The sequence below is a fragment of the Ambystoma mexicanum genome, chromosome 9 (assembly GCF_040938575.1).
Source record: "Ambystoma mexicanum isolate Mex_15411 chromosome 9, UKY_AmexF1_1, whole genome shotgun sequence".
Classification (NCBI taxonomy): domain Eukaryota; kingdom Metazoa; phylum Chordata; class Amphibia; order Caudata; family Ambystomatidae; genus Ambystoma; species Ambystoma mexicanum.
The window spans coordinates 177,015,561-177,043,344 of NC_090931.1; the positions used below are offsets into that span (position 1 = coordinate 177,015,561).

Below are 27,784 nucleotides of genomic sequence, written 5' to 3' on the forward strand. Positions count from 1 at the left end.
CGTAAAGTGGGGGTGTAAACACATGTAGGGATTTGAACACAAGGAGTGGAAATTTAAAGAGGGACTGATTTCTTTAAGGAGAGCCAGGACGGGAATGATTGTTAAGTGTGCCAGCAGCAAAGTAGCTTGTCAAGTGGAGAGGAGGAGGCATGGCACCTACCCCGTTCAGGATTTTCTGCTGCTCATCGTCACTAATGCTGCTGAAAAGATGCATCTGACAAGGATTGGGTCCTCGGATGTTCACCATCTACTGGCGACCCCTCCCTACACTCACAAGCACCTCAGGAGGCTTCAAATTGCAAGGATCATTTCCGAGATCCCAGAGTAGATTAAGAGCATGGCCTCCTTTGGACGGTTCTGCTCAATCCCCACCAGTTTTACTGGTTATAGTGACTGCCATGGATGCCCCAGCTGTGGCAGCTGACTGTCATTAGTGCACAATCATCACATTCCTCAGGGCCACCACTTCTCCCCTAAACACAAGCGGGTAATGTTCTATACAACGACATCTCTCAACTTTTTTCTAGGCCCACATGTGAAAGACACTGCCTAGCCATATTTATATACAGACGATTTGTTTGGCGCCGAAGTGCTGACACAATCAATTTGTATTAGTGCTTTAAGTGGGGCAAGGGTTGGAGCAGGGAGTCTTACAAGTGGGCGGGCATAGGTGGGGGGGAATCTAGAGAGAATGGGGTGATAGTGGGAACCAAGCAGTAGGGGCAGGAATGCACCCCTCACCTTTTATTTCTTAATCATGGATTACGAAACAAAAAGGAGAGAGCACACCCAAAGAATTGCAGCGCATCTCCTTTTGTTTCTTTGCGAGAGGTACCAAACCCCTCAGTCAGCCCTTTAACTCACCATAGCCGGGTGGGACTGCCTACAAGGTCAGGGCCTCTTTTTTCTAATCAGAAGCTCCGACCCAGCAGGCAGCCCTTTAACCATGCGGCTCTGTTGAGCTAAAGGGCTGCCCGGGGTGTCAGATGGCTCTAGGGCTAGTCTGGGGATACCTGGATTGGCAGAACTGTTTGAAGCTGCCAGGTATCTGTCCCAGCTACCTCCGGCCCACTTAAAACCGTGTTTTATAGCACCTCTGAATTAAGGTGAGAGGATATAAATCGATGATCTTTTAACATGTGCCTTGCACGCTCATTAGCCTTTGAGAAACGTGTGGATGTGCCAACAACGAGCAGAGTAACTGCACATTCACCTAGCTCCAAATCCCTAAGAAGTTCCTGATACAGGAAAAATAACCAGATCCCGAAGTAATTAAATGCAAGACACCGAAAAAATGAAAATCTCCAAAAAAGAAGCATAGAAATCTGAAGAAGGTGTGCGTGGGGGACTACGGGGCGACATCACTAAAAGGTAGCATTGTCAATCTGTTGATTGAGCCTGCCACAGTTCTGCTGGAATGGAAAGTGTTGAACGAACGTGTTACGGGTGGTCGTAGGAAACTGCAATGGGGAGAAATTGGCTCAATAGATAAAGTAGGAAGAGCTAGGTGGTAGGACTTGGAGAAAGTGCCATGCCTCCAGTTTCTCTTGGTCTATGTAATCTCTGCGCAAACAGGGTGCAGAAAAGCTGCTCGGTCAGCTGTATTTGTCTCAGTTTGTGTGTGCACTTCCTATCCTCTCCATTTTCTGCATTATAGCGGGCGAGGAGACGGTGCATGCATTCTTAAACAGAAGGAGACCTGTATTAGAGCTATTGGCTACCATGATTGATAGCTTCTACCACATAACATGCGTTATACCCATCCGCATAAGATTTCAGAAAGCACTCTTTCTGCAGAGTTTGAGACACCTCAAAATGGCACAGCTACACGCAAAAAACAGTAAATAGAAAATATCATTACGTTGTTTGAGGAACTCCTCAAATGAAGGTCCAATCTCTTCAGGTTCATCTCCAGGCTCTTCATCTCGAATTAGCCAAGGTGGTGTGGCTCCTGGAAGAGGATAGACGATCCCGTTACATGAAGGCCACGTGAACTCCCGATTGGCCCTCAACATTTCAAATGGGCTTAGAAATGAAGGATTTACCAAAAAAGACAGTCTAGGAAACTAGCAACCCTACTCACTCCACAACCCCTATAGCTCAGTAGAAAGTGGAGAAGAAATATCAGACTCTAAGACACTGCGAGACAGATGCTGAGGATGCTTTGATTTAGTAAAGATAACTCATGGACAGTGCTATTTTGCAGTTCAGGTGCCAGGCTACAGAATATACTCCTTACGAAAAGATGATTTGGGGCAAACCACTATGCATTCAAAAACAATCCAAAAATTTGGCATTTCAATTTATGGTGTGGGGCTATGAAAGATTTTATAGTCGTACCTAGGCAGCCATGGTTCACAACCAGTTTCCCTTTGAGACATCACTAACCAGAATAGCAAAAAAGGCACTGTGCCTCTTGGTGAAATACAAAACAAATATATATTGTTTGACACAGGTCTTCAGTAAAGTGACTCAAACTAAGCATTCCTATAGCTCAGGAGCAACGCCTTTGTCTTAGAAGTAAGACAACACGGCGCAACACATTAGAAAACTAGAAACTACTTGCTGGTATTAAGTGTGTTATAAATTAACAATAAAATAAATCTGTAAGGGGTGGAGGAGGTGGTGGAGTGTAGAGTGAAGGATTATCCTACTAGGGAGCTTTCTTACTCACCCTGGTTGACACCATCAGCTGTCCTTGAGGTCGAATGGATGATAGTTAAGACTCCAGATTTAACTAACATGCACATCTCGGGGATAAACAGTCCCCATCATGCACTGCCCCAGTGTCATATCCCAGCCAGACTGTGCATTGTCACTCTCCCCCCGATCTCAAAGGGGTAATCACCACCACTTTTAACTTTTGATATGCGTTATTGACTCCACCTCTCAAAGTCTGCCCAAGCCAAGTATATACAGTCACATTTCTTAACAACCACACTGTGTTTTACCTAGCCATCCATCAGTGTTCTTTGCTCTGAGACTCTGGTGGTATAATCATATGCTCATCGGGAAACAGTGTTGTTCAAGTCCCCCACACTCACTTTGTATGTGCTCAGTTGGTAGACTATGTATGAGTGTCAGCCTACCCTCAGCAGAAATTTAAGTGAGATCATGGGTTTTTAATGAAACAAAAAGGAGAGAAATCGCCCTAGTCAAAAAAAGCATTTCGTGATCAATATTGAAATTCCCAAAAAATACATAGGGAACCGGGATATATGGCACTGTTAGAGGGTGGGAAGTGATGGCCTTATGGGCGTATGGACAGAGAACACTGCATAGAAATAAGAGCTTGTTTAAAAATAAAATGTTTCTTTATGCCTAGCTCCATATAAATACCAGCTCAGTCACCCATCATCAGTCCTTGATCACTAACGCAAATTGGTTCCAACACTGACATGCCCGTGGGCAACAGATTGAAATTGGTGGGAGCTATTTAGCTCCTGCTAATTGCCTAAAGGAGACTCGTTAGCTTGGCACAAACAGCTACCAGAAGCTAGTTTAGACTCCCCGAGCAGGTCCTTAACAGAAGCGGTGGTGGCCCGGCACTTTACAGAACATGAACTACGCACCCGGTCCAAATCCTTCTTTGTGAAGGAGTGCTAGTGGTTCCCCTAACCTGCCACATCTGCATTCTTTGTCAAACCTTAGACCTCAACGCAAATGGCACTACCTGCAAAATACCCATGTAGATAAAGGGTCCCGTTACCTGAATAAATGTTGCCCTTCTCAGACATTTCCTGCATATTAAAATAAGAAAAAAAACAGACAAGTTACACATAAAATTCAGTATAATTATTTTCTGGCGATAGCCTGGCTTTCACGTTTTTGCACTATTTTAAGTGCTACAATTGGGTTTAGGTTATCCAGGCCATCGCACAATCCGTATTTGGCAACTACAGATGGGCAAGACGTCAGATATTTGAAATACCCGATTAATAGCTAGACAAGTGATCCCTTAAGTCGAATATTCAAGCTACAGACATGTAGAACACCACAAACTCAACATAGATGCATTACCGTGAGGCAGGGCATCATGCAACAATATGCAACTCAAAGTCACTTAAAATCATTCATAGCCCGAATATGCACATTACAGGTAGACAGGATTGCATACAGTCTGGATAGCTGGACTGGGTATACAAGCCACATACAGGACTTTTCAGTCTTGCAATGCTAAAGCTAAAGTCAGACAGAACCTCTCAATGGCTGGAGATAAAACTAAAGCTGTGACAACACAGAGGCTGGCAGTTGAGTTAGTCCTCAAAATGATTTTAAATGCAAACAAGCTAAAGACAGGACCTTGCTCAGGCCAAATGTGCAAGCTAGGCTTGAGAGCCCTTTAGGGATACCGAGGATGTCTTGTATCTAGCAGAAACGTTACAGAAACATACATGCTAAGAATCTCGCATTTAGTACAAAAACAGCAACTCATGGAAGAGATGTGGTGATCTTGCAGATCTCACTCGCATCACGATTTCCGCTGTCCGAGAAAACGATGGGCTTTTCTGGAATACTGACAACCCTGCTCGCAGAGCGGTCTCCTACCTGGTGACCAACAAAAGTCAGGTTCTGTGCTGTCTCCATCCATTCAAGCTCTTCCCCAGCTGTAGCCATGCTTCGAAAGCGAGATTCCTCTGCTTCTGTGTTGGAGGGAATCCTAAACAAATACGGCAATCGGAAAAAGAAACTGAGTGCATAACTGGCAAATTGGCGAAGGTGCGAGCAGTGAAAGTCATACTTTCCTCATCCTATCAGGTGTACTTTGCATCCCATTATGGGCATTTAATCTCTTTTTTTTCAATGCAAGCATGGGCCTACAAGTCCGAGCATACAAAATGTTGGCCAAAAGCTAGGCTTCGATAAAAGGTACCCCTGAGAAAATAGCAACTACAAATGTATCCCTTCCTGCTATGCATGTTTGGCTGGGTTCTGAGTGTGGGGGAGAGGGGACTGCTACGTGCAATGGTCAAGACGCTTTGTAAATCGATTATACCTCTGGTGAGTTGCATGTTCTGATCAGGTGATCAGAATGTTTAAAATGTGAGTTTATCCAATTTTTAAGGGTTCCATGTGATAATGTCCCCACAAAAAGGCAGTGCGGCAAAAAAGTCACTGCAAAAAGGCAGTGGTTTGCAGGAATATTATCACATGGAACCTGCGGGGGATATCCCTGCAACCCCGGTTATTTAATACTTTTTTTCTCCCAAGGCGAGCGGGGGTCAGCCCTGCCCCCCTCACAAATGGTCACCATACATAATGTTGCCATAGCCTTTTCCCGGCAACTATATGTATGGCGACAACTTGTGTGAGGGTAATATTACTGGATACCGTTTAAACTTAGTGTCGGGTAAATGACTTCGCCTCGCTACAATGTTTGTTTACAGAAAATGGTGGCACCAACAGTGGCACACATACAACCAGAACTAAAGAAAAATGACCTTTACAGGCTTTTAAAATGGTTTGGAAAAAAAATATACACTTCTCTCCAACTAGAAAGGCGACGCATTTAGACCGCCGGTCTGTAGAATTTCACAGCTGCATAGAACATATATCCTTGCAATAAGCACATGCATAACACGTGTACGGTCACAGTGTACCAAGGCTGATCTACAAAAACACACACACTTACAAATTACATAATTTAGTGTTTAATACAAGGGAAGGCTTTTTTCTATTGAACTAGGAGATTGTGGAGGGCGCCAAGCAATGGAACCAAACAAATATTTTCTAAAATTTTGTAGACACTTTACTTGTTGGCTACTTCAGTCAAATTTACCCTACTGTGTGTATTCTTTGCATTTATTTTTTTTGCAATAGCATATTTCATTTACAGTTGAGATGAATCCGAGGATGTCGTCTTTTCTCCCCCCGGGGGGGGAGGGGGGAGGGGGGGGGGGGAGTGTGGGGGGGAGTGTGGGGGGGTGCTTTCTCATGAGGCCAGGGTAGTGCGTCCAGAGTATGACCCTGCTTCCATACATTTAACCCCTTTCTCCAACCCTAAATCCTTCTTGCCCCTCTCTACATAGAGGCAATGTCTTTTGTTGTCAAGTCAACATACATGACAAGAGTGAAAGAGCAGAAAGTACAAAGTGTTAAACACGTAGTTTTAAAACCGGTACTGTGAAGAAAGAGGTCGCCAGTAGTCGAAGGATCACTCTAGAGAAGCAGAGAGGGCGGTTCAGTTTCTCAATGCAAGTGGTTGGCCCAAAAGGGGGGCGGGGGAGAAGAAGAAAATACCAAAGGAAGACAAGGAAAGAAGAGACAGACATATCCTGTGCACGGGAACAGCTGACAAGCCAGAACGGAAGCTGTAGCCAGAGGAAACAGAAAAACTCAAACACGGTCTACCAGTAGAGTACTACTCGAGCTGCCACCAAGTGAATCCTCTAAGCGCCCCAGACCCTGACAAAGGGCGAGAGAGAACACTTTAGTTTCAGGCTTCCTGACAATTTCACTAGTTTTCTTTGAGGTTACAGAACCCCTCTTAGCTTAAGGGAGAGGCATTTTCCAACCCACTTTTCATGAATACAAGTATATAGCCAAGAACATGCCACCATTGTGTCAGAGGGTTACACTTCTGCACCCGTGCAAGTAAGTAAAGTTTCTATATGGATTACAGTTGCCCCATTTTGAGATTATAGCAAGTTACATGTCAGGTAGATTTGTATCCCGTAAACCATTACGCACAGGACAAAAGCATCCCATTACTGGCTCAAAACGTATTTGCAACGTGGGAAAATTACAAGTGTTTTTTCCTTCAAAAATCGAGACATTTGGTTCATAGGTTCCAACTAGAGTAAAGTGCAAAAATCATGGTTTTATGTTATCATGGGAACTCCTACCATGCACATAGCTGAGAAAATGGTCTCAAAAGGAGTAGTTCAGTTCAAATTTGGTTTTAAAGGACATCAAGTATGTAAAGGATTTGGAGATCCTAGACTCACAGAGGCATTAATCTGACATTGCACAATGGGTCCAAAGCAGTAACTTTTGGTACTTAACTGCTTCCGACTCAAGATGATCTACATGGTGTTATAATACCGACATTCACTTTCAGTGCGAATCTGTACTGAGATGCGGTCTCCTGCATCTCTCATAATTCCTAGTACCAGGTGCCCCTTGCAATATCCAGTGACTCCTTCCCAACAAGCTGTTTGATAACATGGAAGCTGCACCATTTGCAGTTCATTATTGACTAACGCAGGATGTGTGCCATTAAACCAACCAATATTTACTGCCACCCTTTACAATTTTTGTTAACAGTGCTTTCAACTAACAGTGCTTTCAACATTTTCAACTCATTATACTTCACAATAACATTTTATTTAACAATTCTACCTTTTTTTAAATGTTAAGTTAAACTGAATTTAGAATGGTTTATCAAAATCTTTTATGTTGCATCCAAACTACACATCTTTTTAACCAAATGGAGGTGCTTTAGTAAGTTGAGTAAGGGACAAGAATATTCTGCAAAGTCATACATTTTTCAATTGTACACCTGTTAATGTGTAACATTTTTAATTTACAAGGACTGCACAGCCCAAATAAAGTTCACTTCAAATAATAATAGGTGGCAAATGGCAACATTTGAAAACCATTTACACGTAGTGAAATCGTTTCCCCCCAGACGTCATCGATTTTAGCCACTTACAGATACCCTGCCGAGTGTACGTGAAATTATTTTTCTTGAAGCATTTTGCTTTGGGAACAATGCTTTCATCTGAATAGGGACAATAGCGGCCTCGAATTCTAATACGAGCTGTACAATTGTTATAATTCTTATGTTGGTCTCTTTAACAACATGCAGAATTTCGTTTGGGCTAACAGGATGACAAAAGTGTTTTGACGATTGAGACGAATCCTAGGGTATGGTCAGTGCTCCCATGAGGAAAGAACGTCCCATGAGGCCAGGGAGGTGAGGCTGCTACCTGATAGTCCCCCTGGGGGTGGTACTCAGTGGGTGGATCTCATGGGGCGGAAAGCCATCCATAGTACCAGTGATGATTGCCTTGGAAGAACACAATATTCACCCGCTCCATTTCTGTCCCCTCTTTGCTCTCACCCTACTCAGTCCCCTGATGTCTCCCACACCTCTATGCCTCTCTGTAGAGTAGAGACTTCATGGATACAGATCATACTGGGACGAGGAAGAGTGAGGCTTACCCAGGTGGAGTGCATACAATCAGTGACACAAAGAAGATCAGACAAGGAGGCAAAAGCCCACAGTGGAACCAACATACGTGGTACAGTCTATAAGAGGCAGCCCAGGCGATAAAAAAGCAAGGAAGGACTGTGTACTTTGTCAAGCCAGCCCTGGAGGAGCGAGGAACCACACACCGGTTCTGTTGCAAGAGATGAGAGGCGAGAGACACCAAAGGAGAGGAGAACTAGATGCTGTTAAGGAGGGACAAGTGTCACTAGTATCTCCATGGAGCACTGTAAGGAAGGCATGATATCAAACAGTAAGACAGACAAGTGATCACAGTTCAAGGGTGTTTATTGAACTTCCATTGGGTTTGAAAAACGCCCATCTAATACTAAATCTAAAAAATGGGAGCAAGCTACGACCATGAAAAAATATAACGCAGTCCTAGTCGAGTCTGTCAAAAAGGGCCTATACTAATAAACCTATTGCCAACCCTTACTTCTAAATACAAATAGTGTAAGAACCAATGTTATGCAAAAGAAAGTGTTCAAGAAATGATATCAAGCAGTTGGCTTCCTTTCCCCACGTTTTCAGCACGGGAAAAGGCGGCACACTCTAGTTTAGCACACTCGCTGGTTTCTCCAGCACGAGGATGCAGTTCAGCACACCAACATCAGGGCCTTCTGTGCCAAAGTCTCCTTGCCATTCAAAGTTGCTTATTTCAGAGGGCCTGATGTAACCAGACAAACATTCAAGTTCCTTTCTTCTTAGGATTTCACATATACAACTTCTTGGGTGATTTACTGTTCACCCCCGTTCCCGTCCGCCGGGATCAGACCAAATGTATCTACTTTCCAAACTTCCTCTACTTCATCAAAATCGAAGACTTTCGACTGTGCACAGGATTTTGCTCGACCCGTCGCAGGACCACTTCAAATCACAATTATTTGTGATATAACCTTTTTCTCACTTTATCGCACTTCTCAGCTGGATATCTTACAGAGACCTTCGATTGAGCACCCACGCGGTGCCGGACCACTCTGTCATAGGTATTGTATCTTGCTTTTAAAGTTCAACTTCACTTGCGACTTATCACATGCATTTTAACAATGTTCGTTCCAGCGCTCCCCATACAATGTTGCGGCATGCAACCTTGGCTTCAACACAGACTGGTCTTCCATCGGTCTCCTCAACTCACTGGCTGTGTTGATTTCACTGACGCTGCTTTGTTCTTGTAGCCGAGAATGGTACCACAGCAGCTGCCGATTCTTCCCGACTTGATTATGGCCACGGGAGGGCCCCGGATATCTCAGACACACAATGCAGGATTCTTCAGCCTGGTTTCCTGGCCTTACGCTTTCTCTTCTTGAGGCTTCTGGAAAGTAACGGTTCCTTGTCGAAAAAAGTCAAGGGAACTTCCCGCCATGCAATCCCCTTCTGTTTTGCCGTCTCTCGTTCAGCTGCCATCTCAAAACGACTGTTTCATGCTCCGCCTTTGATCAGTTTGGGGAAGCTTAATGGAAGTCAGGTGTGTGTGAGATGGTCAGTAATTGCCTGACCTAGCAGGACCATGGTATTGGGACACATCAGGTATACTGCTCAGGTGTTTGTTGGTTTTCAAACATAGCGGAATGTCTGAGTGAAAGTGTTTGTGTTGTAAAAAGGGGCAGGGGGTAGAGTTCCTAAATATCCAAACTAGTAGGATGGGGTAAAGGTGTTATAGGGAAGGGGATACTGCATCGCACGATCCACTCCCATTCCTCAAAGACCCCTCCCCCAGGTGATCCTCCCGCACTGGTCTACCCCCAGGAACTGGATCCAAAAGCGATGGCCGTGTCCTGGCAGCCTGTATGACGGATCCCTAGGGACTAGTAGGTGAGACAGCTTCTGGTTTCTCACAGCAAGGACCTGTTCGGTGATGGTGAAAGAGTAAAGCCGGCTGGAAAAGCAAGTAGAAGCCGAGCAGCCCAGGGCACGAGAGAGAGCCTATCGCTGCAGAGTCGCCGGAGGCAGGAAGCCGAACGCAGACGCAGTACAGAAGCTCTGCTCTACTCCCAAGACAGACCGGAGACCACAACATTTCCTGAAGGTAGGGAACGGGTAAGGCCGGCTGGTGGGACACGGAGATGGCCAAATAGTTTAAATAAACATGCAAAAATATCCCAAGAGGCAAAGAGGGATAGCAAAAGAACTGCAGGAACTGGAACAAACTTCATGAAATATCTTATGTGTAACAGTGCCTGTCAGGGGAGTACACCAGGGTCTGGGACCAATATAAAGTCGGATGAACCCTGCAAAAGCAGCACACAGGGGTCAAGGACCCACACGTCCAAAGGAGCACACAGTCAAGGGGCTGGGGCCCACAGCAAGTCTGGGAGATACTGAGATAATATAAAGGGGTCTGGGACTCACACAAAAGAGTAATACAGAACAAGTCAGGGAGATCCTGAGACAGCCCAGAGGGTCTCGGGCCCATGAAAGAAAGAGGTGCAAGAAGCTAAAACAAGGGGTTGAGGACTAATTTCCAAATGAAGAGACATTTTCTGGAATTCTAAGATCTATAGTCAAGTCTGGCAGTATAGTGAACCAGATTTGATACTAAAAATGTGTCATGAGAACGAACACAGCACAATTTTGATTTGTTCAAGGGCCTTAGGTTTAGGCACCTTAAGTGTCCTTGGGTCATCCAGACGTGGACCCCTTGCTCACTGTGCTCAGAGAGGTACAGCTCCACCTCACTGATGATGCCCAACAAGGCTGAAACGCGTGTATGGGGTTGCTGTTGGTACTCTTGTTCAGAAGGGAATTGCCATAGCATTTTGGTGACTGCCCATGTGGGCAGGACAAAGACTGATATGCAAATGGGTATTTCCCCATCTGTGAAAGTTATAGTGAGCTCAAATGTGGCTGCGGACTCTAGAGTGGGTACCATCCCATAGAACAGGCCATTTGTGCCGTGTTCGTTCTCATAGAGGGGCGCCCATGACTATTTTTTTGTTTTTTTCAGATTTGATATTACATCATTGAACTGCAGAAAGAACAGGGGAAGAGACACCCGCCCCCTGCCCTCACCCCAGCCCCCAATAATATGTGAAACTGTGTTTTCTCCTAAGAAGATCTAGAGTCAAGTTTGGCAGGACAGTAAACCAGAATTGATGTTACAGAGTCGAAAGAAGAGGGAAAGAAATCCCCCCCCCCCTGCTCTCCCCAGATACTTGGGAACAGTGTTTTCTTTGCAATAGAGATTGGCTAAGAACAGAGAGGGGAGACAATTCCTTGTTTAATCCTGTTGTGTACATGTGGGGAATCATCCAACAGCAACAACTGTTAAGTTAAAGAACCACTCTCATTTGTGTTTTTTCATCAAAAACGGTAACATTTGAATCTGTATCCAGAATGAGAGGAGCCTCCTTCTGGATCAAGACGACACAAGTTTTACCTTAGTTAGTCTAGAGTGTAACGGACGGAAATAAGTTTGGACACAGGACATTTGACTTGACTGGACATCCTGACAGAGTCCTTAGTAATTTTGTTGAGGTAGGGTAACCCCTCATAAAAATAGGGGAAGATTGAAAACTTTTTACTTTTATATAAATTGTCTTTGCGAAAAGATATACCACTACCGTGTCAGACTCTTACTTCTGCACCCTTACACAACATATAGATGAATCAGTCTTATGTGACTGTCCTTGGTGAACTAATAGCAGGTTTAGTAGAAAGAACACCTTAAATGTTCGATGTTCCCATAGTGAGCTGCCTGGATTATGCGAGGGCGGGGTGTTGTCCACTTTTGGGAGCCAGACCTCAACATTTTAAAAAACTGGACACAATAGAACATGGCTTGCCTTATCAGTGCAGAGTACTGTGCCCTGCACAGGAATTATATACAGAGGACTATACACTGCATAGTAAATGTTTATGGCAAAAGGTGGGATGAGCTCATCCCAAAATTAAACAAACCTCCCTAAACATGTTCGGTCTAAGCATTTCATATTCTTTGCCCCCATTTAGAACTGTTTCGATTAGAAGGAAAGCAGATTAAAGCTAAAACAGTTAGGAGCTTCCCCTAGCAACTGCTTGTAAAGGGACAGAACGATTGAGAGTTGGGAGGGACTTACCTCAGAGCTCCAGCGGGCGTGCAGGACACAGATGCTCCTTCACAGGGGTCGGTCTCTGGTTGAGGCTGAGTTTGATTCAGGAAAAGTTAACAGTTTTCTGTTTTTTCAATAACAATGAAATTCCCTATTCATGTAGGCACAATCACACTTCTGCTTACAAAATCTCACTCCTCTTGATCACACATTTCTAGACCCTCCTAAACAAGCCTTCTAAAAACTGGGGTGGTCCCTTTGTGCTGTATCGGTACTCATACCATCCACGATCCAGTGTTCCATTATTCAGTCCATTACGTTTATGAGTGCACTCCCTTTGGAAGAAGAGGCAGTCTTTTGGTGAACTTACCCATTCAGGAGAGAGAGAGCGAGAGGAAGGGATCAACAAGGCACACAGAAAGAACCCAACTTCCACACATAAGGGTAGTGCAAGCAGGTCATTCTTGCAGCAATGCAGCTATTTTACTCACAATTCTGATTCAGAACCCTTTTCCATTCTCATCTACAGACACTTTCCAAATCATACGATTTAATCGCAGAAACATGCAAAAACTGAAATCAATCAGAATTTAAGGTTTTCTTTACAACCCATATCGGTGATAAACAATGCAGATTGGGCAGAAAAAAAGCATAATGGTGTTTGTTGTCCAACTATGCTCCGAGTAGAGGCATAGGACAAATAGCATAAAGAGTGAGAACACCCCCCTCACCCCCAAAGCAAGGGTGTCTGTCGGACCTGTCAATTAAACACACAATGCATTATTACAATGACATACTTTCCCAAAAGAACATGCTCCTTAATGTCATATCCGCTTGGAATAAAAGGGTTAGAGATAAACGCACAGTAAATGCAGTGTACCGAACATTGGATAGAGTAATTACAGTCTATACATGCTAATCTTGGCATAGCAGTAGTATCAGCTAAAAAGAACACACATCGAAATAGGTTCTTTGTAATACAAGGAATGATGTCATCTGGTGGGTGTCCAGTTAAAGTTTCGAATGCAAACGCTTGAATGCCAAAAAGGATCGAGTCAATAGGCCCAAAAACAAAAAGGGTTGAATTTTTCTTTTTTACATGTATATTTTGTTTGTGGCTTTTGTATGAATAAAAAATGTTTTTTACAAGAAAAACGGGAGTTTGGGGGGTACCTCCTCCCCAAAAAAAATGTGACCTTTTTTTCAGTGCAATTGACTCGATCCTTTTGGCATTCGAGCATTTGCAACTTGACCTATAACCCATCTGGTGGGGACTACATGCTTCATAGTTTAAAGCATGTAGGGTCAAACATCACACAACTCCAGGTAATAAGGGGTAGGTTCCAAGTATGAAGTGGTGGTCAGTTGTGGCTCCAGCAATGGATAAGGTATAGGGTTGAACAAGGTTGGTCCTGGGAAACTAACAGTGGTAGGTGGATGCAGGTGCATATCTAGAAATAAGGCAAAGGAGTTATAAGCAATGAAAAGAGACAGGTTCTAGTTCTAAAGGTCTTCAGGGAAGATGGGAGCAGGAGATGCAGGTCCGAGATGAAACAGTGCTGAAGGTGGTACACAGAGAGGCTTAAAGCTAGTCAAATAGTTTTACTGGCTTGTGAATTCCATTTCTCTGGGAATGGTCAGGCCCTTTATCCATAACTTAGGATACCTGAAAAATGGCATAAAGGAGTAGAGGGTGAGAAGTGGTATGGATCAGTGGGGGATATTTCCAGAAGAATGCAAGTGCTGAAGGAATAGCAGAAGGGGAAGGAGGGTGGCGTTGGACATTAAGAGAATTGTGAACGGTAAAAATGAAAGCATGGTTAAAGGAAATGTATGATGGCTAATAGGTAGGTCAAAGAGGTAGGTCAAAGGAGTGAATTTTGACAAGTTAAAAAGGGTGTAATGTTAGAAGTTGCAATGCGTTTTTGAAATAAATGGGCAACCAGACAGATGGGCAGTGCCAGAAAGTGTAAGCAGAGGGCATGGTGTAAGGCCCAAGGCTCTGGCACCTCCTCCTCATCAACATCAGACTCACCCCATCGCTTCTACTATTCAGGAAAGAGCTCAAGACCTTTCTCTTTAAGGAATGGCTCTTCTCCAACACCTGGGTCCACACACCCTCCACCCACCCCCCACACCCCACCCTAGCTGAGACTCTGCAATCTGCTCTTCAATGTTTCATCCTCTGGTTGCTTGTAGATCCATTGCTGCCAACTGCCGCCCTATCCTGTTAGCTGACAACTCCCTTTATCTCTGCTTCCCTCATGCTCGTCCCGCAATGATTTTAAAGTGCTCTGTTGCTTCTTGAGGCTAGGTCCACACTCAAATACCAGAATAATAAAAATAATAAACTGTGATAGTGTAAATGCCCAAATGCTGCAGTGGCATGTACATTCATCTCTATATATTTTTAGTGATGGTAAGTACGTGCTGGACTGACTGCACTCCACTTCAGAGACCTTTCGGGAGACACTGGTTTCCACCCCATCTTACAATGGACAGAGGGACTGGGCGGTCAGCACTCTTCAGCTAGGTGAGCACGAGACCTAAAGCATGAACATCTCTAAACCAAATGAACTTTAAAAGTTAGATTAAACTGTGGTTATGGATACTGCGCAGGTGCATCGTGGCAAAACAAACCTCCAGGAGGTACTGTATCATTTCCTGACGACTCTGCTCAACTTCGCGAATCTGGGCAGCCATCTGTGAAACGAAACAGAGTTACGATGAGCAGGGAGTAGGGGGATGGGGGGGGTGGTCTGTGGCAACCAAGAAGAGTTAAATAAAGTGAATGTTCACTGACCTCCTTCGTGAGCACATCCTCAGTTTCTTCATAACTCTCCAGGGCTTTCAGGACAGAGGACTTGAACCTGCGAAAGAAGACTAAATCAGACTGGTACAAGAATGCATGGTTTTCCCTGTAAACGCTTCTCAAGCTTGCCTTTTCACTGCGGCGCTTGGCTTTTCTCCCCACACCATCACTGCACCTAGGCTTCAGAATCCTAACACTCCCCAATCACTGCGCCAAAGCTTTCTCAAAGTGCCTGTGATGTTCCACTCCACCTCTTCCAGGTGGCTGCACCTAGACCAGATGGACTTGCAACACGTAAGACAGACAATACAGTTTGGTACAACAGAGTACATAGTAAATTCCCTGCAAACATCGGTCTCAAGATAACTTTCTTATCTCCCCACACCACTGTGCCAGGGCTTCCCGCCAGCCCCACTGATGCACCTGGCCTTTCCGACCTTATCCTACTACTGCACCCATGTTTCTCACCTCACACAATGCTGCTGGAATGTGCAATTTCTTAAGGCCATCCTAATATGGGTTGGCAACAGAACCACAACCCAAATAGATGCTAATGGGCTTCTACATTACTTGCCGTCGGTTGAACTTCATATTTATCACTAGAAAAGAGGTTTCTTTTTGTAACTTTACCCCATAAACTTAAGGGGGACCTGAATCTCTGCTATAGCGTTGGACTCAACTGATTTCTGGGGTGAGTGACGCCTTTTTAGCCTCACCTGCTTAATTTATATCATTTAGGGTATACCGGATAGCCTCTTTGGTTAGCAGTGTAAGGAGATACCCCCGTGCCCCCTTCATTTCTGAATGGCTGAACAAGCCCGTTTAAGTGGAGGTACCTATAATGTTACTTTTTTGATGTTTCCATAACAGGCTAGTAGCAATGAACCCATGTTTACTCCTTTTCCGAACACACTGCCTGCAACCTTTTTTGAAACAGCGAGAATGCCTTTTTAAGTACCATATACTCTGAATGCGAAATCCAAAGTAGGGGCGTCCCAATCTTACCAGAGCTGGAAGAACCAGCAGAGCTGTAAAAGCCTGTGTACCTCTGTGCTTTCTGCTACAACTGGGAGGAGGCAGGAGGGAGATGGAAGAATACCCAATTAGCCTGGTGTGAAAAGGCCAAGGTCCACAGAGGACCTGTTATGAATCCTGAGAAGGTCAAGGGTCAGGAAAGAAGAGTTGTGAATCCTAAAACATTCCTAGGTCCAGATGGCACTTGTGGCAAAGTATGAAAAGTCCAAGGGCGACCTATTATGAAACTTGAGACACAAAAAACCCAGAGAAGAGACCTGTTGTGAATAGGGAGCAGGGGGGAGGTCCCAGAATAACCTGTTATGATCTTCAACCAAGTCAAGGGATGAGAAATACTTTTGCAAGCCTGACCATACTGAGAAAGCAAAATATGTTGTACGAGAAACAGTGACAAATAACGACATGCACACTGAACAAAGCTGACTGACAATATATTTTTTTCACAAATGACTGCTGAGATTTGGAGAGTAGCAACACCAAGTCGGAGACTTGCCAAAGACGTCTGAAAATTGTGCAAAAGTATCAGCTCATATAGTGTGAAGAATCCTGCAGACCCCTCACCAAAAACCTGCCTAAAGTCTCCTCCCAGGTGGCCAGGAGAGGGCAGACGCTTCCTGATCCCAATCCTAGGGGTGGTGTACTGCGGGAGGATCACCTGGGTGGAGACAGCGTGCATTGGGGGCGATTCCATGGGATGAGACATGGTATTTTTTCTCTGAGAGGGATATTCTTACTATCATTCCGGAAGAGGTTATGGTTTGCTGTTCTAATGGTTTTCAGCCTACAGTTAAAAATAAGGTAGTAAAGCCTAAGACTGAAACATCTGAATCTATTACATCAGAATCACAAGTCCTTGTTATCCCTAAACTCAAATGTCCTCCTCAATACCAAGGGTACACTAATAGGAGTGGTGGGAGTGTTGCCTTCTCTGCACTTGCCATCTCTATTAAGACTACAACCCACAATCCCTCTTCTAAAAATATTAAAACCATTCTTAAAGTGTAAAAGAAGTGGAAAAATGTAAATGAACTAAGTGTCCCAGAATCTTTCAAGGACTGTGACGAAGAGGGCTGGATAGGCATGCAGAAGTAAAGAACAGGCAAGTAGGCCTAACAGCCTTTGCCAGAGTCAGGCAATTAACATGAATGGCCTGCACCTGAAGTCAATTTGCCCACCTGAGCGGCATAAAAGGCTGTAGCAGGAGCAGAGCACGAGGCTGGCATTTCCCAAGAAGTGTGACCACTTAAGGGACGCCGGAGTGAGAGAAGAGCAGCTTTCAACTGCAGGTGCTGAGTTGGTCCTGTGTTCGCAAAACCGGTCTGGCTGTGGCTGCACCGATAGAGACTTGGAGAAGTTAAAGTTTTCGCCAGGTGAGCCTAATCGCTGTGAATGCAGAGCTGAAGTCGTGCAGCTACCGGAGGCCCGTGTGCAGATGCAAGCCGAGGGAAGTAGGAGAGAAGGACACTCTAAGGGGTCGAGGCTGGATCAAAAACACCTGTGCTGTGAAGGGGTGCGGGTCCCAAGAGTGCCTGAAGTAGCAGTAGCAGAGAGAAAAGTTGGGAAGTAAAAGCAGCCCACAACCGCAGTGTTTTTGGAGCCGGTGAATAAAGCTCTACTCCAATTCACTGAAAACTCCTTGCCGGTCACCCGTAACCAGCTCAATTAGAACTGGAGTAGAAGCAAGTACAAGTTTTCCGTTGCCGTGGGAAGGCTTGACAATAAAGAACATGTATCATGCGCACGTTTAACACAGCTCAAAGGGATTGTGTTACGAAAAGACTTCTCTTTTCCAGTGTTGTATTAAAACTTTACAGGAGTAGTCATGTGTGTCTAGAGGGAGAACGTTGGTTTGTAATCACTCAAAAAGGTAGCAGCTGCCGTTCCCCGAATTGTTACAAGAACTCTTACATCAAAGAAAGGTTGGTATGAATGATGGCGATTCCCCATCCATGTTAAAGCAGCATTCTGTATGAATCGGAACGCAGGTTTTTACCGTCTTTAAAGTTGAAATTCTCCATCAAAGAGTGGTTGCATGTACCTAATTCTATTTCCCTCGTGAAACTCGAAGCCTGTAACATCCCGAACAAGAACTTTGTAGTTGTAGAAGTTGCTGAGTAACGAGACGAGCAAGTATTACCCAAGCCAGCAGACAAACCCTTTCTAATGTGAAACCAGCCCTGTGAAGAGCTAACCGCATTTATTTTGAATTTTCAAGGTTGATACAAATCCAGTGTCCTCTGATACAAGGGTGACAAGGTTATCCAAGGCTGGAAGAGTGGCAAGACAGCTTTGGGGTAACTGCTGGAAACAAGGTGGTGTACATAAAGCTGGGGAATTGAGCTGGGTGCTTGTTAAAAGAACTGATCAACAATCATTAGAGCTGAGACTGTTGAAGCTGAGAGAAAGAAGCAGTCTAGAAGCTTAGGCAGATCCTAGTGGTAGCTGTAAGACAGACAAAGAGGCAAAGAGGCTGCCCCTTTCATATGGCATAAGAAGGAAGAGTGCCTTGCCTACCTGTGGAGGTCGAAGAGTCTTGTCTTTCAGTTGCCCAATACACCCTCAAAGTAACAAGTTGCAGCAGAGCTAACAAAACTGATGGTCTATAATATTGTCAGAGAACATTATATTGAAGGTGATTGAAGTAGTAGTACAGTGTGGGGCATAGGAGCCTGCTTTCACAGTGCCATTAGCAGAAGGGTGTTGTCAAGAGAAAAGCAACCCCATTAGAAGAAGTATCCCCACTAGTTCTACCAAAGACGCTGCAGAAGTTACAAAAAGATGGACAGTTGAAGCACAAGTGGTACTTTTGTTTTGAACTCAAGTCTATCCTGGAAGGAGGATATCCTTGATTAACATGGGTGCTGTTTTCTGTGGGGAAATTGGAAAGGGAACTTTTTAACAAATGGAGAAAGAACGGTTACCAGTGTAATTTTGTTTGGGTGAAAATGTGTTTCTTTTGGAACTTTCAAGAACTGGTTCAAGACTATTTCTCTTTGTGAGAGATTGACTTTGGACATTCCCGGGAAAGGGAGTTACCCAGGACAAGTGCAAGTCATCGAAGTCATTGGTTAGTCATTTATTTATGTTGTTTATTATGTACTTCGAATGTTTTATTGTTTAGTGTACGGGCCAGTTTTGTATATGCTAGATTTTCCCTTAGAACTGGGAATAGGTAGGGAACTCCCTGGAAGAGTAGGCTTAGTAGGTTTTCTATGCATTTCTTTCCATTACAAAATTTCAAATACAGAGAAAACTAGTGTCCGCATTACTGACTCCTCACAAAAAATCAGTAATATAATGTAGCATTGGAGTGAATCCAGATGGGTGCATAACGGTTTCTTACAACACATGGCTTCTGAACAGCATGTAGGCCTTGCAGTTTCTACCCTTTCGTAATGTGTTTTCAGCAAGCATAGCCTTTGCAAATAACATATGAAAACAAAATACCATTAGCTGACTACCCAATAAGGCAAAAGGTAAAAAACGGTGTGCTCCGACTTCAGGTTAGAATTATTCTTTTATAACGCGCTTAATTTAAGTGCGAGCCCGGGATTCAAAACCTGTGTTGCTATGCGTTGCCTCCAAGACAAACACGCTGCCCTTGAGCCATCCTCCCGGCTGGGGCTGGCAAGATCTGCCTAGCTTGGAGCATATGCCATGTACAGAAATGGGCGAGACAGAATAGGCCTAAGGGAAAACATGTTATTATTCTGCAAAAAGTAGACCTCTTGTGAATTGTGACACAGCTAAGAAGTGCGAAAGATGGGTTGTAAATTCTGAAAACTTAACGTCCAGGAAGGATCCACTGAGAAATCTGTGGTCTCTTGAGCAACCCAAGATCTAAGATCTAGAGGAGACCATTAGTGTATTGTGAAAACCCAAAAGTGGGGCGAGACTACAAGCGAATGGCACAAGGCCATGGAGTGGCATACTAAGGGGAAGCTGTGAAAACCGAGAGGCAGAGGGAAAGCTCAGGCTGAGTAACTCCTGAAGGAGCATTCGCAGGAATAGTTGTTCGTTCTGGTTCTTTTGACAAGTTTGGAACATTTATGTCATCAGCATAGGGTAGCCTAGAGACAAAAATACACGCCAAGACTAGGTTGGGAACTTTTCTATAGGCTACATCACTGTAGGACATTGTTTTGTAGAGGAGTGTGTCCCTAGAGGGGCAAGTTTGAACGTTATAATTTAAAACATTAAAAAGGTGATTAACACCCAGATAGACCCCACTTTAAATTAGCCCATCCTGAAACTACTTAATTTGCAATCTTGTTGTCTTTAGAGAAATCCTTAGCACCAGTAGGCATTTGATCCAACCCCTCCTTAGTAAAGCTGAGAATAACATCTGTTTGTTACCACTTAACACCCTTGCGTTAAGGGGGCTATTGCTTGGCCAACCACACCTCCTTTTTCTTTCAAGCACGGCTTAATCTATAGCCTCTCTAGGAGTGTGGCCCCTGCCTCTTCTGTGATCTGCCATGGGAGTGCTCAAGAATCTTAAGACAGGGGTACTTCAGAGGTGCCCCACAGTGCATTTATCTTCTCTGTTATTTATGTGGCTAAACTGGGAGCAGTTGTCCTCTGTAGAAAATAGCCTTTGCCACGTGGAACTTTCTATGTGTAACTGGGGTTCTTTTTTTTCTTCTTCTTTCAACAGAACTTTATTAGTATTTTCAACAGTGTACAAACACAACCAGGATTAAGGAGTAAACAATATAGGGTGTGGGAGGATTCGGGGAAGGAAACCAGCAGAACTACATGACAGTGCGAGTGCTCGTAACGACGGGGGGCCAAAGTTCATAGGTTCTGCTGAGGTACCTGTGGTGCAGGGGGACGGTCAGAATAGTGGTGTGATAGCGGAAGTCCTTTCTATCGACCAGCTGCTTCGGGGCTTCCAGAGGTGCCCAGAAGAGCCAGTTCCTTAAATGTCTTAGTTGAATTTCGCCAGCCAGCGGAGGGAAGGAGGTTGCCGGGCGACACCTGCCAATTGCTCAGTGTAATCCAGATTTTGAAGAATTTGCTCCAGTTTCCATTGCGGAGAGCTGTGATTTTTCTCTGCAACTGCTTTGTCCCAGCATTTGGCCCAACATATGGGAATCGCTGGTCCTTCTGGGTGCTTCAACAGTCTGGCTAAGGAGATGTTTGCCGCAGTGAGCAGATAACATAGGTCCGCTAGGCCACCAGTCATTGGGAATTGCCCTTCCCCTGTGCCCCAAAGGAGGATAATCCCCGGATCTCATGGGATCGCCAGGCCTGCGATTAGTCGGATTTGTTCTAATACTGATTTCCAGTACTGAGTTGCTTTAGGGCATGTCCAGAGGAGGTGGAACAGGGTTCCTGCGGTTGCGCAGCCTCTACAGCATTGTGGTGAGAGTGTTGGGTTGCTTTTATTTAGGATTTCTGGCGTCAGATACCACCTATAACACTTTGTTGGCCCCTTCCCAGTTTGTAATGCCTTTTGAGCTTTCGTGCATTCGAGTCCAGATTTGGCCACATTCCTCCGGATCTAGTTCTTTACCCATGTCCATATGTAGTGTTCCCTTTTGTTGGGATCTGCTTTGTCCAGGAGCTTGTATAGAGTTGATATTTTGCCTTTCAGAGTGCTCGCTGTAAGGTGCGGTTTAATGCTGTGAGGTCTCTGCTGCCGGATGACTTTATGCTGCTGTGGGATAGCCAATGCCTCAGCGGCGTATAGCGAAATCGTTCTGATTACGGAACATGGAATTTTGTTTTACAGGCTTCGAACATTAGCAGGTTCCGGTTAGCAATGAAGTCCGCTATCTGTTTTAGGCCGCCTTCTTTCCACTTGTCGAACCCGTTTGGGGGGATGCCCGGGGTGAATTCAGGGTTATTCCAGACTGGGGGTAGGAGGGCCCACAGTACTTTTGCATCCCCATCTGCTGGCTGCCTTTTTCCAGCTCTCCACCGTGTTCCTGGTGGCTCTTAGCGGGCCAGAATTGGGAGGACCTCAGGGCTTTGTGATATGTGGGGCTTTGTGATATGTGGGAGTACGGCTGGGTCATCCAAGTCTTCTTCAGTTTTCTTCCAGCAAGGTTGATTCGTGGCCGACTGCCACACGAAAGCCTGCGACAGCTGTGCTGCAAGGCAGTATCGGGGGATGTGTGGCACTCCCAGACCACCCGAACCCACTCCCCCGTAGCATTATCCGCTTGGCTATCCATGGTTCACCCCTCCACCCCCCGCCCCACAGCCCCCATTATTTATTTGAAGGGTTTCGTTTGCAGCTTCAGTAGATCCTTCTTGGGGATGTCTATGAGGCGTGCCAGGCAGTGCTAGAGTAGTCTTGGGACCAGGTTCATCTTTACAGCTGGGATGCTCCCCAGCCATGACACCTCCTGTGCATGCCAGCGTTCCAGGTCGCTGCTCAGTTCTTTTAATAGAGGGGGGGGGGGGGGGGGGAGTTAATAAAGTATGTGTTCTCGACTTTGCTTGGGATCCGGACTCCCAGGTAGTTGAAGTCAGTTTTAGCCCATGGAACCGGGTGCTGGGCAGCGAACGCTTCTCTACGTTTTCGTGGAATATTGATGACCAATGATGTTGATTTTGTGTAGACTCTGAACCCAGATACGTCCCTGAATGCTTTAATTTCTAGCCATAAAGCTTTACTGGATTCGTCGGTTTCGGTTATACTCAGGAGGACGTCCTCTGCGTAAAAGGCTGCTATTAGTAGGAGGATCCTTTTACTTTCACCCCATGTATTAGGGGGTTGCTCCGAACAACTGATTAGTAGGGCAACTCGCCTCCTCTTCTGCCCTGCCGTAGCAAAGAATCACTGGCGTAGCGTTTGAAATTGATTTGCTTTTCGTCCGTCTCCAGGAGGTGAGTTTCTTGCAAGCAGACTATGTCTGCCGACAGCTGGGCCAGTCTGCGCTTCTCTGATTTACGTTTGCCCGGAAATGTTTAGCCCCTGCACGTTCCAGGATAACATGGTGAGTCCTCTACTTGGGTCCGTCATCGAGCTTGATCACTATGATCCTGCTTCATGGGTCCAGAGGTGCTTCCGTCTGAACTTGTACGAATGATTGTTTTTGGTGATTGCCTTCGAGTCTCCCCCGCTGAGCCACTGTTCAGTGTTGCCTCTCCGCTCCAGTTCCCCCTTTTAACTTACCCCGCCCCAAACCCCCCCCCGCTCTCCCTATACAAAACAGGTTGGCGGGTCCAGCCCTTGACCAACGGGGTAACCGGCCGAGCCCTCACAACCGAGCTTTCTAGAGGCCAAAGGGCTTCAGCTAACAGGTAAAACAGTGTTCTGCTTAAGGTCCTCCGTCCGCCTCGAGTTTGGTACGAGCCTTGCTTATGGGCTCATCCAGGACAAGAGGAAGCTTGTTGGGGGGGGGGGGGGGGGGAGGGGGGAGGTCTCTGAGGCTTCACTGCCTGTTAGTGGACTGGAAAGCAGGCAGAGGATGCTAGGTATGGTGGGGCCTTGTCGCCGGTCTACCCAGATCCAGGATTTCGCGGAGTCTCTTTGGGATCCTTCTCCAAAGGACGATTCCTTCTCAGTGACATCCTCCTCTTCTTCCGGGTTTAGGAAACTCTCCGCTTCTTTAGGGGAACGGATAAGCCAGGGCTTACCGTCCCAGGTAAAGATCAGCGCCGTCGGGAAGCCCCACCGGTATACCACTTTCCTTTCTTGGAGCCATTCAGTGATGGATTTTAGGGCTTTCCACTTCACAAGAGTGGTTGCAGCCAGGTCTTGATACAAGGATACGGAGGCGTCCCTGAAGTTGATGTGTGGTGTACTTCTTGCTTCCCGCATCATTTAATCTTAGACTTTATAGAAGTGCACTCACACTAGAACGTCCAGAAGGGAAGTAGAGCCTGGCTTCGACCTGGTTCTATGCACCCTGTCCAGCTCTAATGGGGCTCCATCTGGTAGAGTTAGGATGAAGTGGAACAGGTCCTGTGTGAAGGGTTCCAGGTCCGAGTGCGAGACTGATGTTGGGATGCCCCGGAGGTGGATGTTTTTTTGCGCCGGGAGCAGTTCTCCGCATCGTCTTGTTTAAGTTGTAGGGCCTCTCATCCAGCTTCCAAGGCCGCAATTCTGTCCGCTCTCTCTCCCATTTTGAAAATGTGTTCGCATAGGGTGGATTCGATCTCGACTGTTCGGACCTCAATTTCACCCACACAGTAATCTAGGGACGTAATTTTGCTCTTAGCTTTGGTTATGGCCGCTAGTAGTTCCTGAAGATCTGTTTTTGTTACAGCTTGGGGAGGGGCCCGCTTGCAAGCTCAGAGTTTACTGTTGGGGGCATGATTTCACCTCGGTCCCCCTTCTTTGCCTTTTCCGTAGAGGAAGCTGCCAGTAACGTCGAAATGTCAGCTTGTTTTGCCGCTTTCAAGTTGTTGGCCATCTTCCCCCACCCTGCTTTTGCTTGTGCCAACTGGAATCCGGACCCGGGGTCGCTTCGGCAATGCTCCGGCGTGGTAATTGGGTTTCAGGGGTTCTGCAACTTGAGTGCTTCTTGCTTTCCTTTCCCCAGTTTGGGGGGGGGTAGAAATTTGGCATGCTCCTATGATGGCTTGATGGCGCTGGCTCCCCTGGGGAGGAGAGTGAAATGTGGGCAGAGGCACGACAGGAGGATGATGGGGGGGTGGCAATCCGGTCCGTCAGCCCTCCCCTCGTGGCCACTCGAAGGTTCCTGAGGTTAAGTGTGCTCTAATTCCCTTTACGCCGGCTGTGTGTGATCGCTGCCTTGCCAGGTTGTTGCTCTACCAGTCAAAATGGCCCCGAATCAGGCGGAAGAAGCGACTCCGAGATGGGCGGCCAGGGAGAGGATCGGGGGGGGGGACATTTGCTTGCCTGCACCCCAGAGCACCCCAATTAGGTAAGAGTTGTTAGTTTGGGTGCAGTTGCCCCTGCTGATCAGAGGCATCGAGCCATAGCCGCAGGCCCCCTAGCCTGATGCAAGATGCGCTTCCGACAATCAGAGGGACGCAGCAGGGGGAGGGGCGCATCCCTCCAAGGGCTCAGCACCGACTATCCTACCTTGCTTGGCCGCCACCACCACCGGGGCAAGCGGCACCTTCCCAGCCGCTGTGGATGTACCAGTGAGGGCTGGATTTCCAAGCGTTCGGGATGCTGTGGAATTCGGAACATGACTCAAGGCTGCGTCCTCGGGTGCTTGTATCCCTGGATGCAGATGTTCGCCCCTAGGTGGCGCGGGAGCCACACTGGGCTCAGAGCAGATGTAGAGGGAAGAAGGCTGTGGGTTGCAGACTGCCGTTGGTATTAGCCTGGACAGTGCATTTGCCTGTATTGTGCCATCACCACTTTGCTGCTGTAATCATTGATGTGGCCAGAGGAGTCAGAGCTTGTAAGTAGCAGAGCCAGCTTGCCGGAGATGTCTGTAAATGCATGGGTGGCACCCCCCCAGAGAAGGGCTGCTTATCCCGAGCCGGAGCAGTGCTTTCTCCTGGATTGCATTATCGCCACACTGCTGCCGTGATCATACGTGCGGCCAGAAGGGTCGGAGCTTGCAGGGAGCAGAGCGCACCCGTGCCTGAGGTATGCAGCGTGCCGATTACGGGGTACCTCGGAGCTGAGCACAGCCAAGTCCATGCAGAGGTAGGCTCTCAAGGGGGAGGTCGAGTGCTTCTGGGTGTCAAGCAGGACTGCCAAGGCACAGCGCGGGAAGCTGCACCGTCACAGCTTTGGCGCCCAGCAAGTCCCGAGAGTGCCCCGTAGCATGGAGGGACTCATCTGACACCGGCCACCGAGCCAGCACCATTCCTCCTCCGGGGATCCCAGTCCAGGTTCACCTCACCGCCTCTGAGCTTCTGTTGTCGGGATCCCCCCCTACCCCCCACCGAAACACCCACCTGGATGCTGAGGTTCCGAGGGGCAGAGACGATGCCCGCCATTTTGATTCCACGGTCGGGTGCATGAGGCGGTTCCTCTGATCACAAAATTCTCAAAGGTACGGGCAGCATACTAGACAGGAGCAGGTCAGTGCCTGCCAGGCATCACAGAGCGCTTCGCTCATGATTCCGATCTGGATCAGTCGTTTTGACCGCAGTATTTCGTTTAGTCGCGGGGCTCGAGCCGGGAGCTTCTAGGAAGCCGCTCTGTCTGCCATGGCTCCAAGCCACGCCCCCGCTGGGGTTCTTTTTTACCCACTTCTTTGTTAGTTGACCTATGTCCTGAAGGGTGCAGGGGGAGGGTCACATGACCAGACTTTGCCCCGAGTGTGCGGACCAGGGGAAGTGGCCGTATGCCTGCATCTCTGAGGCAGTGTAGTAGCAGTCTGAACCAGTTCTGACTGACATTAAACAGTTTGCTAATTCACTTTATTCAATTTTATGTGACACAAACATTAACTCCCCTATGATTGGAGGCATAAATATTCCAGTCTTGGCTTAGGCCGATGACTGTGTACTCCTTGCTGAAACTCCCATTGCCCTCCAAAGAGTAATTACTGTGTATACAGAGATAATGCTTCAAAATCTAGATTTCTATTTAGAAACAGGGTATGAACGGTTTCCAAATGTTTTCTTCTACGATTACCTTGGGTAAGATTTAATGCCCATTTCAGTCCTGAAATGCACAGACAGAAGCAGTCTGCTAAAATGTGTCAAGTAATTGGGGCTATTTTCAGGTTTGTCCAGCGATACAAGGTCCAAACGGTGACGCTAACATTAAAAGTATATGAGGCCATGGTGGGAACAACAGCGGCACATGAAGCAGAAATTTGGGGATACAAGTGTAAAGGTAAATTACGACAGGCACAAAATACATTTTGGAAATCATTGTTTGGCCTTCCTACTTCTGCACCCAATTATGGAGTAAACAAACAACTGGGTATACGATATTTGGAGGACACTCAAGTATTAGACGTGTGTTATTATTCCTAGTAGTACATATAAACGAAAAAGCCTCATTGTCTCGTCCAATGTGAGTGAAGTTGCTGATAGTGAACACGCCTATAATACACCTTCAGCCAAATAGGTTGATCCTGAAATAAATGAGTGTTAATGTCAGATTTTGCTTGGTATTAACTCCTTAACTGCCATGGGTTTCCCCCCTCCAGTGCCAAGGCCTTTTTTCGTGATTTCGTTATGTCGCCATTTAATGCCTTGTAACATTTTTGTTACATGAGATATCCTGGCCAAATTTGGGCCCTTTATTTCCCCCACATGTAGACGGTCGTAACTCCACCAAGGAATCCTAGTATGCTGTAGGAGGGGGGAGGGGGGGTGAGAGAAAATAACCAAAAAGGGAGAAAATGTTTTTTTTCTTCAGAAAATGCCAATAAAATGATGTACAAAGAAGCCTGTGGTTTTTTCCTTGAACGTGCTAGGATCAAATGGTTTGCTGTGCCGAGTTCCCCATTTTCCAGGCTTTCAGGAACAGGTCGAGTGGAAACAAAAAATAAAAAACATTTTGATAGTTACCAACCGTTTTGTGAGAGTTAGGCGATTTTGGCCTTTTTTTCAAAAAGGTCATGCGTGGATGGAATGGAAGAAAAAGGGTAGGAAAGCTGAATGGGAGGACAGAAAGGCATACATTTCTGAAAAGTAGACGACATTTCAAGTTGAAGGGGTGATTTGTGCAGGTCAGGCAACAACTATGTAGGGAAACAGTTCCATAGTTTGGGGATAGAAAAAAAAAAAAGAAAAAAAAAAACGCAAACAAAAAAATAGTGGTTGACATGGTTGGCCCGGTAAGGCAATGGCTTC

The 27,784-nt window shown here is 46.1% G+C and overlaps 1 protein-coding gene across 1 annotated transcript in view; it reads right to left on the minus strand.

Moving 5' to 3' along the window:
• The window catches only part of CENATAC (centrosomal AT-AC splicing factor), a 144,440-nt gene that overhangs the window by 42,488 nt on the left and 74,168 nt on the right, over nucleotides 1-27,784 (minus strand). Inside the window, exons 4-9 of the mRNA XM_069614401.1 lie at nucleotides 15,044-15,110; nucleotides 14,881-14,943; nucleotides 12,268-12,332; nucleotides 4,549-4,660; nucleotides 3,710-3,740; nucleotides 1,862-1,951 (exon numbers count right to left, since the gene is read on the minus strand). Of these exons, the coding sequence (XP_069470502.1) occupies nucleotides 1,862-1,951; nucleotides 3,710-3,740; nucleotides 4,549-4,660; nucleotides 12,268-12,332; nucleotides 14,881-14,943; nucleotides 15,044-15,110 (428 nt within the window). The remainder of the gene's footprint in view (nucleotides 1-1,861; nucleotides 1,952-3,709; nucleotides 3,741-4,548; nucleotides 4,661-12,267; nucleotides 12,333-14,880; nucleotides 14,944-15,043; nucleotides 15,111-27,784) is intronic.